The sequence below is a fragment of the Harpia harpyja genome, chromosome 10 (genome assembly GCF_026419915.1).
Source record: "Harpia harpyja isolate bHarHar1 chromosome 10, bHarHar1 primary haplotype, whole genome shotgun sequence".
Lineage (NCBI taxonomy): Eukaryota > Metazoa > Chordata > Aves > Accipitriformes > Accipitridae > Harpia > Harpia harpyja.
The window spans coordinates 27,085,214-27,104,175 of NC_068949.1; the positions used below are offsets into that span (position 1 = coordinate 27,085,214).

Here is an 18,962-nt window from a genome sequence, read left to right on the forward strand (position 1 = left end):
ACAGGCTGCCCAGGGAAGTGGTGGAGTCAGCATCCCTGGAGGTATTTAAAAGACATGTAGATGTGGCACTTGGGGACATGGTTTAGTGGTGGACTTGGCAGTGCTAGGTTAACAGTTGGACTCGATGATCTTGAAGGTCTTTTCCAACCTAAATGATTCTATGATTCTATGAAATAACTAGTCATGTGTCTCAAAACAGTGCTATGTATTTCATATAATTGATTTTACGAAATTAACTCCACAGATACATTAAAACCGTCAAAACAGTAGTGGTCTTTATTTCCATCAGACAAGTTAACATTTCAGTTAATATGAATTTATTTCAACATTTGGGAGATATGGAAATTAATGACTAATAAAAAAGTGAAATAAACCCCCTTCCAAAAATATATTGGATAATACATGTGTCTGAATTTTATACTGTCCCCCTGATAAGCCCTTTACATTATGTGACATCACATACAGTTTTGCAAGACAAAATTTATGGACTGGTTTTCAGCCTCTGATTTGTGAGCCCTCATGGTGTCTAGGAAAAGCAAGTTTATACATGCTATGCAGCAATCTAAGTACATACATTTCAAAGGGGTCTCAATTCAACCGAGGAAAAAAAAAGAATCTGGAAAGGTCCACAAATCAAAAAAAGGTAGAAAATACTGTATTTGAATAAACACTCAAACCTTAGTGTCCGGGAGGGAAAGTTAACATTAGCTTAAAACCAGAAAATACATTAGTTGATATTTTTTTGATTTTAGAAACTGGGCTTTGAAATAATGCAGTTATCCGTTGTTTTCGATTAAGATTAAGTTAAAAATTGCAGACTACAGAAAAGTCTTCAAATAAATGAAAACAAATCTCCTCCCTTTGTCATCTAATGCCAAGTATGTACCACATAAATAACATCTGTACTACAGAACTCTTCATATAGATCAGATATTTTCAACAGAAACAGGATTTAATTTTAGTGTCAAACCAGTAATTAAAATTTTAGTTCACATCTTGTTTAAAATTTTTAATATAGAGGAGAATTAGTCCTGCAAAACCAGTTAGCAGTCTGTTCCTGTTGCAAGTCATGACCACTGAAAAATTACAATCTTAAACACCCTGCCCTCGCCAAGTTTTCTCGCAGCCTTGCCAAGAAACCCGTGTAGTCACAGAAAGCTTGTAAAGTCAGTTTTTGGGGGGGGGGGGGGGGGGGATGTTAAATAAAGTGTCTCATTTAATGAGGAAAGGAAAGGCAAAAAATCAATGACTAGTTTTCACAGTAAAATGCATCAGCTTTGTAGTTTCATTTGAAACCAAGAACAAATCATGAAACGTCATGAAAATAAGATAAAAAAATCTCCTAGAGTGATTACTAAATGAAGTTAAAATTACCACACTAATCAGTAAACCCCAGAAGAAAAGCAGATGCCTCATATCACAGGTCCTACATTAAACAGTATCCACTTTTTAAAATAAATCCATAAAATCTGTATGTTTGGCCACTTTGCACATTTTTCCCCTAAAAAATACAGTGTACAGAAAAAAAAAAATCTTTTGTTATTCCCAGTATGAATTCTGAAGTATAAGCTCAAAACCCAGAAGTTAAAGATCAGCTAAAAGGATTTTAAATTATTTACAAATCCAGCAGGTAGAACTACCATAATGGCTTCATTTCCATCCTTGTAGTGGCTCTCACTCTTATCCAGCAGCATCTGCAGTAGAAATCTCTTCAGACAGCTTCATCACTGATCATCTGTCATTTTAAGCAATTCTAAAAGAGCCCCAACAGCTCCAAAATAACCCTTTAAACAAGTCAAAAGCAAAAAAACCCCAATCAAATTCCAAAATAAGACAAGCATGAACATGTAAAGTCTTTAGTTCTGTTAAGGCAATTAAAAGGCCTTTCTTATAAGATCAGCCCTGCTGTGCCAAGTATTTGCTGTATCTGAATTATGATTTAATATGATCTTGTTTAGGTCCAAGAAAGGGCCTTATACCAGGAGAAATCTTACACAGTTCTCAAAATTGTCAAAAAAGAAGAAATTACAGAACCACTATAATGATGCTGTATTGAGGCAGGACAGTTTCCATTATGAACACATCCATCTGACAGTCACCTCAAAATTATGCTTACAAAAATTAATTCTAGTTGAGGTTTATATACCAGACCACGCAAATGAACATTGTTGGTACTAGGGTCAGAAAACAAAAACAAGAGATGTGCAACGTTTAGCAACAAATACCCCAAGATTAGTGATCAAGCCAGGGAGTTAACAACGGGTATTCTCAAATGAATTTGTAATTAAATCATGTTTATGCAGAACTTCATTTGTGCATTCACTTCAAAGCAATGGCATTGAAATTCTCCCTTTTAGCTTCACCAAGTCAAGAACCACAAGATTTTGGTACTTACAAATAAAAGTAAGTTCAACATGTATTTCCTTACCTCATGTTCCAAAAACAGAGCTTTCAGCTGTCCCTTGGACCAATAATCCATAGCATATGCTAGCACCTTCATAGAAATCATATTAATTCTGAGAAAGTTGCCAACAAATACCACCTTGTCGATGTTCTGTAAAATCAAAAAGCAGACCAGCAAAAATTATATTCAGCTACATTATTTGCCCCATTCAACATGTACTTCCGCCTCCACTATGAAGTTAAATGGGAATTTTGGGTTACAATTAAATTCTCCAGACTCAAGAGTAAAGAAAATAATTGCAGTTACTGACTGCTAAGTAGAGATGTTGCAAGGAAAAAAAAAAACAAAAAACAAAAGAAGTTTTATTCCAAAGAAAGTGAGAGGCTGATGTCACAGATGGTGACTATTTGCTTAAAAGCCCAGGACCTTCCCAACATGAACAGGATTATGTGTGTTTTGTTGGTTTTTGGGGTTTGTTTTTTTTTTAATTGTATATGACATGGCAGCACTGAAGACATCTTTTCCCCCCTGCTTGTTAAATGAAGCAACTTCACAGAGATCACTATGATTATTCAATCCAGATGGAGAACCTCTGAAGGGTATCTGAGAAGGATTATGTTAGAGATGGGAAGAAGCATCTTTCATTATCTATTATCTGGACTGTGGTTCCATTTTCAAGCAGCAAGTGAAACACGGCCAAGATGATACTTAACATGTACTGCATTCCTTTGTTTCAAAGCTCACTTGAACTCAGTGTTCACACAGAAGCTTAAGATTTTTGAACAATCAGCACTATGCTGTCAGTGAGAAAGCCACACACTATCCTTACTTGTGTGCACATCAGTGCATGTAAGCAACAGTTCTGGTGCTTAAACAATGCCCATAACTATCTTACCAAGCCCAGTTTTGCCCATTATGCACAAAAATGCACCTGCATTTTGAACTGGTGTACCATATGATGTTCACCATACACTAGAATTGGTCTAGAAGATTCAGTAGGAGGCCAGATCCTGGAGACATAAGCTTTTACAGGAGTCTTGAAGGAGCCCTAGAAATGTATCTTCAAGAGTCCTCTGCTGAAAAGTACCAGCAAAAATCTGCATAGAGGCTAGAATTACCAAGTGTTAACTCTACTAGATTCATACAGCTCTATAAAGCCCAACACTTGGTTCTGCAGCAATTACTTTGCTACAGACCGCAGTTTTGTCATATCCAGTACCATGCATATGACATACCACAAAGAAAATCCTCACTTGAATACTCAGTACTGGAGAGTGCTGATACGCAGACGCAATAATTCATTTATCCAGTCTCTGATGACTGAGTTACATGTCTGACTGTCCTCAAACCAAACACATCAAGACAAATTTTATTTAAACAATTCAGGTTCATAGTCATCTATAACCTTACACTCTGCAGTCACATCAGCATGCATTCATACTCATTCCTAGGAACTTATGTGGCTGAAAATAAGAACTTCTCAAATTTCAAAAGGCTGCTATTAAACATGGGCAAGAGCACTTTGCATCCTCTGACAAGACAGTTCTGTCTCTGAAGTAATTTCTGACAGAGGATGGACAAACATGTAACTAATTAATTTCCTGTAGTGCAATACCATCAAATTGATTAGAATCTACATTTGAATTTCATCTTCATGACATTATTTTTTTCTGAATATACACACGAAGCTACTGTTACCAGGAATTCAAGCAAGCAGTACCTAACACCAAGTATGAAAATTACTGAAAATTTTAAATCTAAAAATACGAGTCATATCTACTAGAATAGCAGAGTGTATATCAACATGCAAATTTCATATCAATTTTATTTTCCAACATTCCTTGACTTGACAAGGTTAAAAACTATGTTAAAGAGGAAAAGTTTCCTAGATTTTTTGAACTGAACTAAAAACAGCTTTAGCTTTTTTCAGGAGTCAGAAAATGAAGAAATACTACTTTTATCTCTTAAGAGAGTCTTGTTAATTTACTTTTAAATTGTTCACTGCTGAAATATTCAAAGCTGAAAGACAGAGGTCTTAAACCAATGAAGGAATGGTGATGAAATGCTTACTTAAGCTAACCAAATTACAACACCCTGGAAAAGACATGCACTCTTTCACTCTGTGGGGTCTTGCTAAATTGTTCAACTATCCTGCAGTAGAAAGCTATAGTATAGCTTCAATATAGTATATACACATATTTGCCAATATAATTGAATAGGGGAATCAATATCAAAGATGCAATAAAAAAGCCTGCACATATTTTTGCAAGAAGCCTCATTCAGATGCAACTTACATGTTCTGCTAGTAAGAAAAGTATAAACCACCGAGACTGGTTTCCTTTATGCAGTTCTGCTGTGCCTAGGACAGACTGTTTCAAATGATGTGTAGCCAAATGGTTCCAGACTATGGAATTTTTCTACCCCACTGCCAACTTTGTGCAAGCAAACTTTGCTTTGAAGTTCTGCAGACAGAATATTTCATTTATTCCCCAGCCTCATTTTTTCCTGCACATATGCAAGTCATTTTCAACACAATATTAAAGCTGCAATCATTGAAAAAAAAAAAAAACCACTTATCAGAATTCATGCTTCAGGGCATAAATTGATTTTGTCAAAGAACCTAAAAGTGAGCTTCACCATAACCCTAACCTAATACACACAAACTCCACAAAAGAATATATCATATTCAACTGTTTTTTAAGCTCTTATTTAGGCATTTCATTCATCAAACTTGGTGAGTCAGAGCCGTATCTCCCAAAGGCAATTTAGGTGTCTAGATTATTTAGCAGAACGACAGCATTACTTTTTTTCCCCTGAGAGCAAGCTATCTGGAGATGAGTTTACTTGCAATGATATATCATGTTTGAATTTTTTTTTTAACAGTATGTAAAGCTACTAAATGAAGTTTTCATTCTCTAAAAAGCTACAAAATAATTTAGTTCAAGTGTTGGAGAAATTCTACTTTGACATTGTCTGTGAAATGAAGAATACTTTACACATCAATCCACATTCCTCCACAAAATTCTGGGATCATGTCCAGTTTTTAAAGTAAGCTTGCCCACAAAATAAAGATGTTAGGAACTTTTTCACAACAACTCAGAAGCATTAGTTTCATTAGTAGCCTATTTCCTCCTCTGAATGCATCGCATGTGGTTCCCTGCTGCAACTCTCCATGCTTTGATAGCCCTGTACAATGCTGCTTGAACTCCATGCCACAAGGCAACACTGTAAAGAAGCTGAAAGCAGAGAGAACACTGAAAGAGAATCATCCTGACTGAGAGAGTCAAATTGCCCCAAAAAATAATGTCTGTAGCCACTTTTCACGATGAAGGGAGGTTATCTGTGGCATTTGATAGGGGCATACACTAAGACTTGTGCTGTTCAACATATTTTCAAAGTGCTCTAGAGGGGATATTAGCAACAAACATAACATTTATTGGCATACAAAGTTATTCAGGAGAGTCAGAATAAAAAATGAACAGCATAACAATCGTGAAGAGACTTACACCCAGGGACTGACAAATAAAATGGCAGATGAAGTTTAAATTAAAAAAAGTGAAATGACACAAATGGAAGGGGGAAGAGACAGACAGACTTCAGTATTCAGACACAATGATAGGCCCCAAATTAGCCACCACCACTCATGAAAGACTGTGGAGAGACTGTGCATGGTTTCTTAAAAATATGAGCTCCATGCTCATAAAAATAAAATATTAGGAACTATTAGTAAAGGAACTCAGAACACAAAATTTATCAATATGCCACCACATAAATTCATTGTGCAACCACACTCTGAATGCTGCATGAAGATCTGACCATTCAATCTCAAAATTAGAATCATAAAGAGATAAGACAAAATGAAACAGTGGAAAAGAGACACAGAGTGTCTTCCGTAGGAGAGGAGATTAAGTATTAGGACATTCTGTCTTGGAAAGACCAAGAGGGAGATGTCATAAAGGTTTTTTAAAACCCAAACCAAAACCCACCAAAAGCACTAGTGATGAATTATTTGCTATTTCTCATAAAGCAAAAAGCTAGATAGGATCCAATAAAGTAATCAGATGGCAATTTGGTGAGTTTTTTGGGTTTGGGGTTTTTTTGTTGGGATTTTTGTGGGCTGTGTGGGTGTGTTATTGATTAAAAAAATAAAAAAGCAGCACTTCCTTCTAACCACAGAACACTGTGGAGCTAAAAACATCTATGTATTATAAAAAAAGATTAAATTCATTGAGAGCAGATAAAAGATTAGTTACCACTTAATAGTAAAGGATGCAATTTGCAGCTCAAAACAAGTGCCTAAATGTTTGGGTTTTTTATTTATTTACTTATTTATTTTTAAACTGCTGGAACCTGGAAAGGTGTTTGAATGGAACAATCCGTCCATAGTTATCATGCCTAAAGAAAACAATGTAACAAGCATTTGATAGGTTTGAAGCAGGATAAGGTACTATATTTTTCTTCTTTCTGATCCAATACAAGGGATCTTATATCTATCAAAGCATTTAACCCAATATGCAACTCAAACCCATCACGCTATGGAAACAAGCCAAACAAAATACTATTAAAAAAAATAATCTGTCACGGTATAGTAAGATCTGTTAATAACCACAAGGTAATTGAGAGTATTAATTTGGATTACAAAGGTGTTAATATCTATGTATTACAGCTTGAGAGCAACTAAACAGCTCTAGGCATCAATAGTTCAAGGAGATCTTTACAGTCAGCTCTTCTCCCCTCTTACCTACCTTTGAAGCTCAAAGTACCTTATACTTTGCATCAAAGCACACATAACACAAATCACAAGAGTTAGGACACCACATTAAATATATGCATATTTACCAGGGTCAGTTACACACCTACTATACCAGCAATTTACACTTTTGTATTCTGATAATCTTACTATGTTGTTTCTAAAGGTTTTAAGCTCATAGTAAATATGCTATCTTACCTCGTTCAATGCACACATGCGAGCAATAGAACCTATGTTGTTGGTGATGGTGACCAAAGTAGCTCTGGCCAAGTCCTCTTTACTGATGGAATCTCTCTTTTCTTTACTCATCATATGACCAAAGCTGTGTGAGGAAGATTATTCCTTTTAATATGAGTTATTTAGGAGTGCTAAAAGCCCTTAGAAATTATACCATTTAATAAGCTTTGCTTGGATTTGATATCCATTTATTTGAGACAGATTTGAAATGTGAAAAGGGATCTCATTAGAAAGGCAGAACAATAAGGAAAGACACTTCTTCTAAAATAATTGTAATTTAAATGGAAGCAAACTACATCAAGCATTGCTTATACCTGTTTAAAAAAAAAAAGAACAAGTGAGAGATCTAAGGACAAACCACATGATACATTCAGAGTGACAATTCCACATGTACATAGTGCATAGTCCAGGGATTACGCACTCAGTTCAGCATGCACAGTAAGTTTCCCAAAGAACTCCTTAAAACCAGCTCAATTAACATGTACCTTGAGGCTACAGCAGACCCTTGAAGGCCAAACCGCTCATAGTCTCCTCCGTAAATATCTTTCACCAGCTTATCCACATTAGTGCTGTCTCCTTTCGCAGCCATTTCTAGTGCTTCTTCAAACGTCTCGCAGCCAGTCAGTAGACAGCAGAGGCCCAGGAATGTTCCTCCTCCAAGACTAGAAAAGCACAGTTCCTTCAGACCAGCACCTTGAACCAGCTTTTACCACAGCTCTTGACCTGTGTTTTCAACATGGCCTACACAGCTACCAACTGCATCTTGCAACTGCTCCCTTGTGAAGACACCCTAAATTGAGTTTCTATTTAACACAAATGTCATCCAGTGTGATTTTAACTGAACTACTCTTAAGTCCTTAACATTTAAATAGGAGTAACGATACTAAATAAAGGGTTAGCTGAGAATAAGGTCCAATCCAACACTGCAGATGTCAGTTTGCTATTTGTAGCACTCTAGCAAATTTTTCTTGTGCAAGAATAATTAGCCAACAGATCACTTAAGTCAGCGATGAAAGAATAAACAGCGATCAAAGCTAAAAATCCCTGCAGGGGCAGGCATCCAAGACAGATCCTGCCCCCCTAGCCAGTGGCAGGAAGCAGTCTGGTTGGTTCCCGTTCAAAGAAAGCCCCGAATGTCTCAGCCCTCCAAAGAACTCTGAGCAAGGAGCAGTCATTTTAATATCTTGCACAGGTTCAAGTACAATATTTACTGACTACATAAATTTAGCAGGGAGTATTTGATTGTGCATAACAGGTTGCTAACTCATCTCATTAAAATTTACTTTGGACTCTTCAGTCTTAACAGACATGAACTTCAACTTACTAACCTCTACATCCTTCCTCATTCTTTCTTAACCCTTGAGAAAGTTAGCTTATTTGCACTGATTGCACTCACACTGACTGGAGGCACTGTAAACAAGAGGATCGGTGAGACACCACACTTGCACGTCACAAAGAAGCACAGGAGGTCACACAGGAACACCATTCAGTCAGTGCTTTCGGATTATTAGGCAAGTTTTTCAGAACACATCTAGTAGCACTACAATATACTCACTATCTGAACAGTAGCAAGCCCTCCCTGCACACCAGCCACGAGACAGTATTGATTTCATCATCTACAAGTCAGCAACCCACTGCAGTCATGTTTTTCCTTTTGTAGTGGAGAGGATCAGAAGCACATCTACAGATATCAAGAGCTATGCTTGAAAAACAACCAGAATTACAAGAAAACCAATACCTCTTCCATTCAACTTGTGTTCATCTGTATTGTATACAGACAAATGGCTCATGGCTACCCTTGTGGCAAAGATAGGCCCTAGACAAGGCAACAGAAGACACATATGCAGTCATGTGCAGTATACAGGAGAAACTTTATTAATATGTACCATGCGCTGAAGAACAGAATGCAGCTTTGGAAGGGACTATAGCAAAACCAAAAAGCTTCTTTGGTTGTTGTTTTGGAAGCAGATTTTTTTAGGTTTCTGTTTGGGTTTAAGGTTACAGTATTACTAAAAATGAAGGATCCCAATTTAGTTTGCATGTAAGAGGAAAAAGTGGTACAGATTTATTAGTACTTTTACTACTAGTCTGGATGGACACATTTGTCACTAAAGTGGTTTCCTATAAATAAGCACTGTTGCCACATCTATAGAGTAAACTTAAATGTGCCTTAGGCTGTTTTTTGGTCTTGAGAACAAAATTCTGCATCTACACTACTGAACTCCTGAATTCCTAAACAGAGCAGTTGCATCTAAATCTCTTACTGAACATGGGCCAGAGACCATTTCAACCCAGCTATACCCTACAAATCATTTCAGAGAGCACTGGCTGACCCAGGCTGAAATCACACTGAGGACAAAGTAAGAATACAGACAATCAGATTCTAGTCTTTACACGCTGGCATTCCTTAATTTACCAGCATGGTCCAAAGACTAGCGCAATCAGTAAGGAAACAAGATATCCAGTGAGATTCCTCTGCCAAAATCCAGTCGTAGTAAGTAATTCTACAAAGTTTTCCTATATCCTGGACACATCCTAACTACTAAGCAAGAGCTTTTTGTTTAGCCCAAGCATTTTTATTTCACTGCTCTGACTGTTCTGGGGGATCAAAGCAGGGGAGAGAAGATTCATTTACTGAACAGCTTTGTTTTGGTAATTCACAGCAAGAGACAGGAAGTAAGTAAGAACACCAAGAAAAGACTAAGGCAACTCTAAAGTTGAATGGATCAATGATTTCCCTGATGTAGATACCGTCTCTGAAGGAATCCTAGGATATTTCCAGCCTTGCTACTGGTGGGCTTTTAAAAGAAATCCGAAGACAAGCACAATTTGGGACTGCACCTACTAGTCACACTGTCTGGTTCTATCTGTTCAATTATTAAGGAGAAAAGAAAATAGAATTAAAAGAACATAGAATTAATTTTACCTGGATCCTGTGACTCTCTTATAGTTGTCCTTAGAATACACAGCTAGGATGCTGACCCCTGAGCCTATGTTAACCAGCAGCATAGGATATGGATTATCAAGGCAATAAGGCTTTTTCTGGCACTGTTCAGGATCTGTAGGATTTTCAAAATAATAGCACTCTGGTTGGCCATTGAAACCAACAGAATCAACATAAAGGAGGCCCTGAATCAAACAGTCCAATTCATCCAGTTTATGGAGCTGTAGATCAGCAATCTGGAAAACAACAAGAAATTAATAAACAAACATTTCCTAGTATAATATAACACTGAGAAGGACAAAAGGCTCCGCTGAAGCACTTTGATCACTTTACTAGTAACACATTATGCTATTTAAACAGTACAAAGACCTGTCTAAGCCTGAAGTCCGAAATAAAAAGTTTGCTATCTGCCTGACAACAGGTACCTCCCAAAACAGTGATGTGCTGCGCAGTAGGGTTGTTTAGTTCCTCTGCCTTTGAGATATTCCCTGCTCTGCAAGCAGGAAACATTTTCCCCCCCCTCAGTATTCTGAAGCAGTAAATGTCTTTCCTCTCATCCCCATCCCAAGAGGAGCTGCATTCTGCAGCTTTTGGACAGTATCTGACACATGCCTGTACAGCAGCATTCCTCAGGATGCAAAGTGCTTTAACTCATCATCCAACTACATTTCCCAGCACTTTAATGAAATATTCAACAGAAGCGTTAAGATCAAGAAACTTCAGTTAAAGAACAAGACAGTTAAAGCCTTACAAAGTGCACATGCTTATGTTAATATGTATTAACTATGCAGTGGATTATGCTTAAAAGATTTGCATTTTTTTGTAATATAAGTCAACAGTAATATGAGAGCACTATTTCTTTAAATTACCATAAGCACTTTAAAATGCCTCATGAAAAACAGGGTATACCCAATGTTTGGTAAAAAACAATATAAAAAACCTAAACAAAAGTATTGTCAGGCCCATGCCCCCAGCAAAATGTTCATAAAAATATAACTGTAACAGAAGGCAGAAAAACAATTATAAGAGCTTAGAAAGGACGTTCCCTCCGAGATCTCACAGTTCACCCATGACTGTACTTAAACAGACATGTCTACTTGCCATAGCATTCTGTTTACTAAAACTAGAAATCACATCCCTTTCTCAAAATAGGATACAGTGACAATCTGTAGAAAGTCTCCTTTCCAGATGACATTGAGCTTAGACTTGTGTCAGGGAGAAAAGAGGGAGAAAAAACAGTAAACTTGTCTGTCCAAACCCTGAGGTCATTTGCATCCTCACACCTGCAAAGTAGGTCTTACTTAACTCCACTTTCTAGCAGAAAAAACAATAGGGTATTAGGAACAAAAGGAAGTTATACAGCACAGGGCTGGTTCTCAAACATTTGTGTATTGCAGGATGTTTTTATAACAGCTAATGGAGAAGATTTATGAGGCTACCTACCTCCTATTTTTAATTCTGGAAGCTATATTAAGTCACTATAAAGAGGAGAGATATTTCTGTGGAACAGGCATGGTCAATAGGTTACATTCTTTTGAGCTATTTAAATCTCTCCCCTTAAGTTTTTTCTGTACTTGTACATAGCTCTAACTTGCCTTAACTGAAAGCCATTCTACTCTTTGGGTCTGCCCTTTTGTTATACTTGCTACTCATCAAATCCTGGAACCACAGAAAAGAAATTAGACCAAAAAAACCCCAAACCAGCAGTCTCAAAGACCTCAATATAGTTCCAGTTATTCATAGGACAACAGAGACAGGTGGAGATAATTTCTTCTTATTTCAGTATTTTTTCCTGTAACTTTTGCAATCCCTTCATATTTTTTTCTTGGCTACCACATGGATATACAAATTACAGTTACAGAAATGCATCATAAAAGACTTGAACCATTTAGCCAGCAAATAGAAAGAATAAACACAAATCAGGAGAAAAGGTTTTTAAAGAAACATTACAAAAATCTTAAGGCTACTTTGCAAATATCTTGGATTTCAGCAATTTCTTGCTATTAGAGGAAAAGCTCCAATCAAGAGATATACAATACAAGGCATTAACATAATAAATGCTTCACGCACTCTTTCTCATAATAGACATTGTATGGAGCCCACTAAGTCATCACTTGTTAGAGGATTTTTTTTTTTTTTTGTTAAAACCCAACTACTGTTGCACACAGCTAGTCAAAATAAGGAAAGATTCTATACTAACCATTATCTTTCTCTAGGTTATGTGCTGTACAGTCTCAGTTTCCTCATTGTACTGTATAAGCTAGATGCAGCATGACCAAACACAATCTAATACAGATACAGTATGCACAAACATGCTATGAACCAAAAGCCTGCTATACAGCGATAAGTCATTAGTAGATTTATGGCCCCTACTGTCAAAACCTCTGTTCTCCCATAAGCCAAGCACCCAGCCACAAGCTGCTTTTGTCTTATCCATGTTACACTTTTATAAATAGGTAAGCATCAGCGAGAGACCTTGCAAGACAGAAGCAAGCAATACAAATCTAAGAGTATAACACTTCTGGCATCAGTGCAAACACACAAACAAAATCCTTGTTTCTACAAACTCACCAGTCAGCCCACCAATTTTGTAAGGACAGAACAAAAGAAACTAATCAAAGCTTCTTTTTCAAGCACTAAGCATACAAATTTTATTAGGTCCAGCCCTCCACATATAAAAGACATACTAGAATTTGTCTGCTTTTTATAGCTCTGTGCTATATTTAACAGCTGATATACTGTAAGCAGAAAAGCCCTATTACTGCTTTCTTTCATGTCTGATATTCATAGCAGACTGAAAAACTATTTTCCTGTGTTGTTGCAGCAGTCTGATTTTCATTTTTGGAAGGAGCAAGACTGGCATCAGTATTCCACATCAATCCGCCTTCATTCAGAGAACCGCAAGCTCTGCAGCCACCAGACCTCCGAGGCTCCAAACAGCCCTGTGAGCCACTACTGTTCTTGTTTCTAAACTCAAATTAGGGACAGTTGCAAGAAATGTAGTAATCCAGTCCCGTTCAAGAAACCATGATAGAGCCAGGGTCACAATTCCCAGTCCCTTTCCCTGCATATAGAAATCTGCCTTTTTTCTATTCATTTCTTTGCTCACATACACTCAAGTAGCAAAACTGCATCACAAAATAGATGTGTCTGTAAACATCATAACTAATGTATGAGTAGGCAAACGTTTTTTTTTTTTCTGGTGCCATCACCTGACCTACCACACTCCACTTGTCCTCATCTTTCAGCTGTTCAAACCACTTTCTCCTTGCAGGAACTGAAGTTTATGTGCAAAAATGCAAAACAAAAACAGGAGCTGTGTGTAGAAGCACATTTTAATTGGACATTTTTCCTACAACTTTTTACAAAATGCATTTGCAGATATTTTCCAGCCCTTTACAATCCCTAATGTGAGGGCAGACAGCATAATGGTCAACTTATCCCGCTCTGCTCTCCTGTAACTATATTCAGCACAGTGCCTCTCTAGAAAAGTTTTATGTCAGAAAGTTGTGCTATGAGAGGAAGAACTGCAGAACAAAGTAGCATACAGGACCCTGGAGGGAAAATTTATGATGGTTACAAGGAAACCATATGTACATGTTTTAAAAGAACAATTTTTCTGCATTATAGCCAGACTGTAGAAATTCCTCTTTATTTCAGACTGTTTTTTAAAGACCAGAGGAGGCAAGGAAACAAAACACTTTGGACTTCAAGCAATTCTTCAGGACCATCAAAAGAAGGGACTCAGGACTTTAACCATGTTTACAAGCAGGTGCAACACAGCAAGGAAGTAGTGAACACTTCCCCATGACTGTTCACATCTTAGCAACAAACTCCTGAAATGCAGCTGATTTCAAGGATACACAAAAGGTCTGTTGTTACTGCATACAGATGCTATTCTAAAGAGAATGAAATGCCACCTCTTACTGTACAGTTGGAGGAAGTGCTGGAAAATGGTACTGTTTGAGTTTATGTTTGTTTTGTTTTTAAATAATATGCATAATGTCAAACAATTTTTAGCCGTATTCACGTACCAGACAGTATAAAAGGAAAAAAAAGTGGTACCAACTTGCTGCTTTGAAATACAGAAGCACAGAAGTCAAAGACTTCAGTCAACATTTGTTTCTTTACGGGACAGTAAATATTTCCACCTCAGCAAGGAAAACATGAAACAGCCCAGTCCTCTAGAAGTGAGCTGAGGGCAGCTGTGACATATATGCTGCAGGGTTGAAGCCTAATGGATCAACACTGGTGTGCAGACATCTTTCCAATGAAGCTCCAGCTCATGAAAGTTTTCACCCAATTTGAATTTTCACACTGTTACCAAGTTCTGGCGAGCACAGGAATGTCCAAAACTAGATGCAGTTACGAGTTCATCTGTCTCTTGGACTTTCAATCAGAAATACGAATTTTTTTTCTGTAAGAAGCCGTTAGGAACACAATGCCTTGCACATTTTTAATTACCAATTACAGCAGCCTCATTTACTATATCACTCTGGCTTTCATATGCCTTCTGGGCATTGCTCCAGTTTTTATTTCTTCTAATAGCTTATGGTCTAGCTTTTACTTCCATCTCCCTCCCATTACCTCGCCTCCACTTTCATAAAGATGTACTTTGCTTCCTTTATATTTTGATTGTCTTCACCTCAACCCCCAACCCTGTTTCTTTTTGAGCTCAGATGGGGTACTGCCGCCAGCTCGTTCCACACCCTAAGGCTGAGAAATATCTACTCGCATTCAAATAAGACAAAGTCTAATGCAAATAAAGGGTAAGCCCAACATTTGCTGAGCCAGAAGAGAAGACATACTCTGCACCAGCTTTGGGCAAAAAAAAGCACTTGTCTGGGATCCTCTGCAGAGGATCAGCCCTCTTGCCCAGCTAGCTGTAAGGATCTCTTCCTTCTCTTGACAGGGGAGAGATGCACATGGCTTCTCCTCATTCCCTCTGAAGAATCTCCTAGCTTCTTGCAGTGGTGGTAACAGAAGGTACCATGGTTACTTCATCCATTCTCTGGATGCCACTTCCAACTCCAGCCCAGCACCTATGGCCTGAGCAGCAGTGTCCAGCCTCCTCAAGCAAGTGAGGTGCAACAAGATTTTTTAGTGTCTTACACTAAGCCAGAGTTACACAGCTTACTCATCCTACAACACAGGACAGTGAGTTTATTTGTTTTAAGATAAATACAGTCTACAAGTCATCCACAGGCATTCAGTTCATACCACAAAGTCAAGCATTAGAATCAGCTAATATCTGGCACAAGGAAATCACTCTCCAACAGCAAGCTTACTCTTAAAGCTTTTTTCTAACACGTTATGGGGAAGGTCAAGGCCTGAGTTTAAGTTTGTGTTGGTAACAGATTTCCTTCCTTTCCTGCCCCAAATGTTCTTTATTAAGTGATTGGGTTTTGGCCCAGGCCCTGCTTCCACTGCAGCCAGCAGTAAAATTTCTATCAAGATAAATCAGGTTCTGTACGTGTCTGTTCAGAAAAGGAATACAAAAATCCCACTTTTGAGCCACTGCAATCAACAAGAATTTTGCAATAGAGCAGGTTTTAGACAAAAGTATGAATAGTCCTTTCTTCCCTCATCCTCCATGTATCCTTTACATTTGAGTTGCTTTACAAAACTGAGTGACAGCCTAAGAATTTATTCCTTGTTACATTAACAGCATAATTCTGTGCAAGTAATGTGCATGTACTATCACAGAGGAGTTGCAGAGTATGAAGAGATTTACATTACTGGTACACACAGGTACATACTCCTTACTTTTACAGAAGTGACATTACTTGAATATTTACAGAATATGTGAGGTGACAGTACATAGTTGGGGAAAGGAGGGAGGATTAACAGAATTAGGTGACAGTTTCATCCATGCCTTAACGCCACTGTTACCTGAAAATAAAGCCAGCCAGCCATAAAGACCAGTCATTCAGAAAGGTGTGGGGAGGAGGGAAACCCAAACAAAAAACAAAACCAAGAAGAAACACCCTAACCTGGAAACAGTCCTTTTAGTGAATTACTTACTGATGCCCTTCAACAAACATTAAGTATAACCATATGGTTGCTAAAATTATTTCCGTGGTCTAGTTTAATGAATAGAGTCAGTTTTCCTACTTCTAGAGGAAGCATTCAGATCTTAAGAATGAATCAAATGATTTGCCAGGCTGATCATTATTGCTGGCAGTCACCAAGCAGTCCGTGGAGACTTCTCCAGGTGTTCTCCTATCCAACACTGTGGATCATGAGCGGGAGGTCAGATAGCTAAACCTAGCTAGCTTTGCAGATTTAGTTCCTTTCTATGGCACAGAATACAGGCTTAAGACAAACAGAGGATGCCTCAATTTTATTTTAAAAAGCAGACATGTCTAGATCAAAGCTATTTAACTCATTTAGGGATCAGAAGTAAGACACTGGAACAGGCAAGTAACAACAGGGTTTTTGCTTGTCTATTTTAAGGAGAAAAAGCTGCTGTAATCTTAGGATTCCTTCTCTGGCATTTGAATGCTGTGTTGCAGTATGTTGGATCTTTTGTCCTAAATCTATGCAATCCTGAAAGTCCCGTAAGCATTTAGAAATGCCATGAAAGACAAATAACTTAAAAGCATGTACACAGGGAAATAAAGGGCCGAACAAAAGCATGTTACCTATATCAGTTTCATAATTTTCCTAGAATTTAGCCAGATTTTTTGATGAAATTAACAACATTCACAAACCTACTTGAGGTTTTCCACATTGCTGCTAAGTTACAGAAACAGGAACATTTAAAGCCTCCTCCATATAAGGCATTACACAATATTGAATCCTGCAACAGCAGGATATTAGACTTGGCACATGTTCTCTACTTCTACAAGTGCATTAGAGTGATCAAATATTTGAAACAGACATTTCAATGCTTTGAGAAAGCAATCCTGAAGCTGTTGTCCAATGTCAATTTACAGTCAGCAGAACACACTGAGATAGCCAGCTGCTGTTACAGTGGCTAATGAAGTGTGACAATTTAAGTGCCAGTACATAGGACACTCAGCCCTTTGAGAGAGATTAAACAAGCAAATCTTCATGTAATGGATAGTATTTTGCTTCTGTAATACTCTATGGATATTATTACAGTTTGAGCCAAGAAATACTTGCTATAAAGGAAGGTGTGGAACTGGATAGCTGTTAGAAGATGTCCAATGCACACTTAGGTGTGAGTGCACTTCACTGATTGCTCTATGGTATAAAACACCCCAGCGAGCCTTTAAAGTGTTTTTCTTAAACTACCTACAAGTCTTGCAGCACACAGAACGTTAACTAACACTGCAGAGATGTGGGATTTCATGCCTAAGTCCAACAGTAATTTGCTATGTGACCTCATATTTTTGTACAATACCTAGCAAAACAGCCCAAACTTCAACTATGGCTTCCAGTGCTACATCAACTATATTGCAACTGAGATGACAGAGACTGGCCCCTCACTGTAAATTGCATATTTATGCCAGATTAAAGCCAAAGCTATGAAGAAAAATGCCTAGCTGTTATAGCGATCAGGTAACTTCCAGTTCAATTCCACAGCTGCAAGGGACATGAACTTCCTTATTAAGTAAGCAACTCTAGCTGCTATTACATGATGCAGGAGAGATGAATTTGGGAAGACGGACCATTCCAAAGGGATAGTTGGCCTCTTCAGAAAGTCTCAAAGTGACCTCCCATTGTCACTAGAGAACGTGACCTGAATCATCCCCTGGACACACGGAAAGACGCTCGAAAACCTGAACTGAGGCAACATTGACTAGCACTAGAATTCACCTCCTACTGTGGTGTCAACATCCTTACACAATGCGAGACAAACTAAAACTTTTGAGGACTCAATCGTCAGTAGATTGTAACACGTAAGGGACTTGGAATCAGCCTAAATGACAAGAAATCTGGCACTAGTAGTGGACTACTACAGCAATTCAGAAACTTGGTAGTCCTTCATTAGACTAGCTGTTTCCACGTCCAACATTTAGTGAAAACAATTGCACAACAGTATAACAGCTGGAATTCACATTGATTTCTTACAGCATTCTCTTTCCCCCTTGGGATCTTGGTCATCTGGTAGGTGAGGGGTATTGACAAAGAAAAAATCCTCTTGTACTGCAGGAATGGATGCTTGAAGTTAAAAATGAAGCAGACAAAGCCAAGGACTGCAGTCAATGGCAGTTAGTAAACCAGTATGATAGCTACCTAGACTGAAGCAGAGACAGAAAAGCAACTGATGTAACCTGTCATACCCAGCAGCCATCCCTCACCCTCAAGATCAGGTCAAAAGCTACGGACAGAAGTGTCAGACCTGCCTGCCAAGTAAATCATTCACACTAATTTTAGTGGGACTGCTCTGGTACAGGCAGACTAGTCATTCTTATACAGAAAATAAATGGAGATATGGCCCAGTAGAGACACATATACAACAGGCAACTGCCTCCCAGATGTCTGTTTCTCTCTAATGCAGTTTGTACAACAGCGTGCTCTGCCTCTGTTGCCACAATCAATTTTTGCAGTGCACTCTAGTGCACTTATTCGGGAGCTAGGACTATTGCTGAGGTTTATACAAACAGCAGCATCCAATACTTCAGATCTACATCAGCTTCTGGAGCTTCCCGCAGAGG

General features: G+C 38.1%; 1 protein-coding gene across 9 annotated transcripts in view; it reads right to left on the reverse strand.

The window, feature by feature from the left end:
* Nucleotides 1-245: 245 nt before the first annotated feature.
* Nucleotides 246-18,962, reverse strand: part of PANK1 (pantothenate kinase 1) — a 43,666-nt gene continuing 24,949 nt past the window's right edge. For all 9 annotated transcript variants that reach the window (XM_052798757.1, XM_052798756.1, XM_052798759.1 and 6 more), the window contains 5 exons: nucleotides 10,318-10,571; nucleotides 7,877-8,053; nucleotides 7,353-7,476; nucleotides 2,429-2,554; nucleotides 246-1,784 (listed from right to left, as the gene is read on the reverse strand). In XM_052798757.1, the coding sequence (XP_052654717.1) occupies nucleotides 1,725-1,784; nucleotides 2,429-2,554; nucleotides 7,353-7,476; nucleotides 7,877-8,053; nucleotides 10,318-10,571 (741 nt within the window). In that variant the 3' untranslated portion in view covers nucleotides 246-1,724. The remainder of the gene's footprint in view (nucleotides 1,785-2,428; nucleotides 2,555-7,352; nucleotides 7,477-7,876; nucleotides 8,054-10,317; nucleotides 10,572-18,962) is intronic.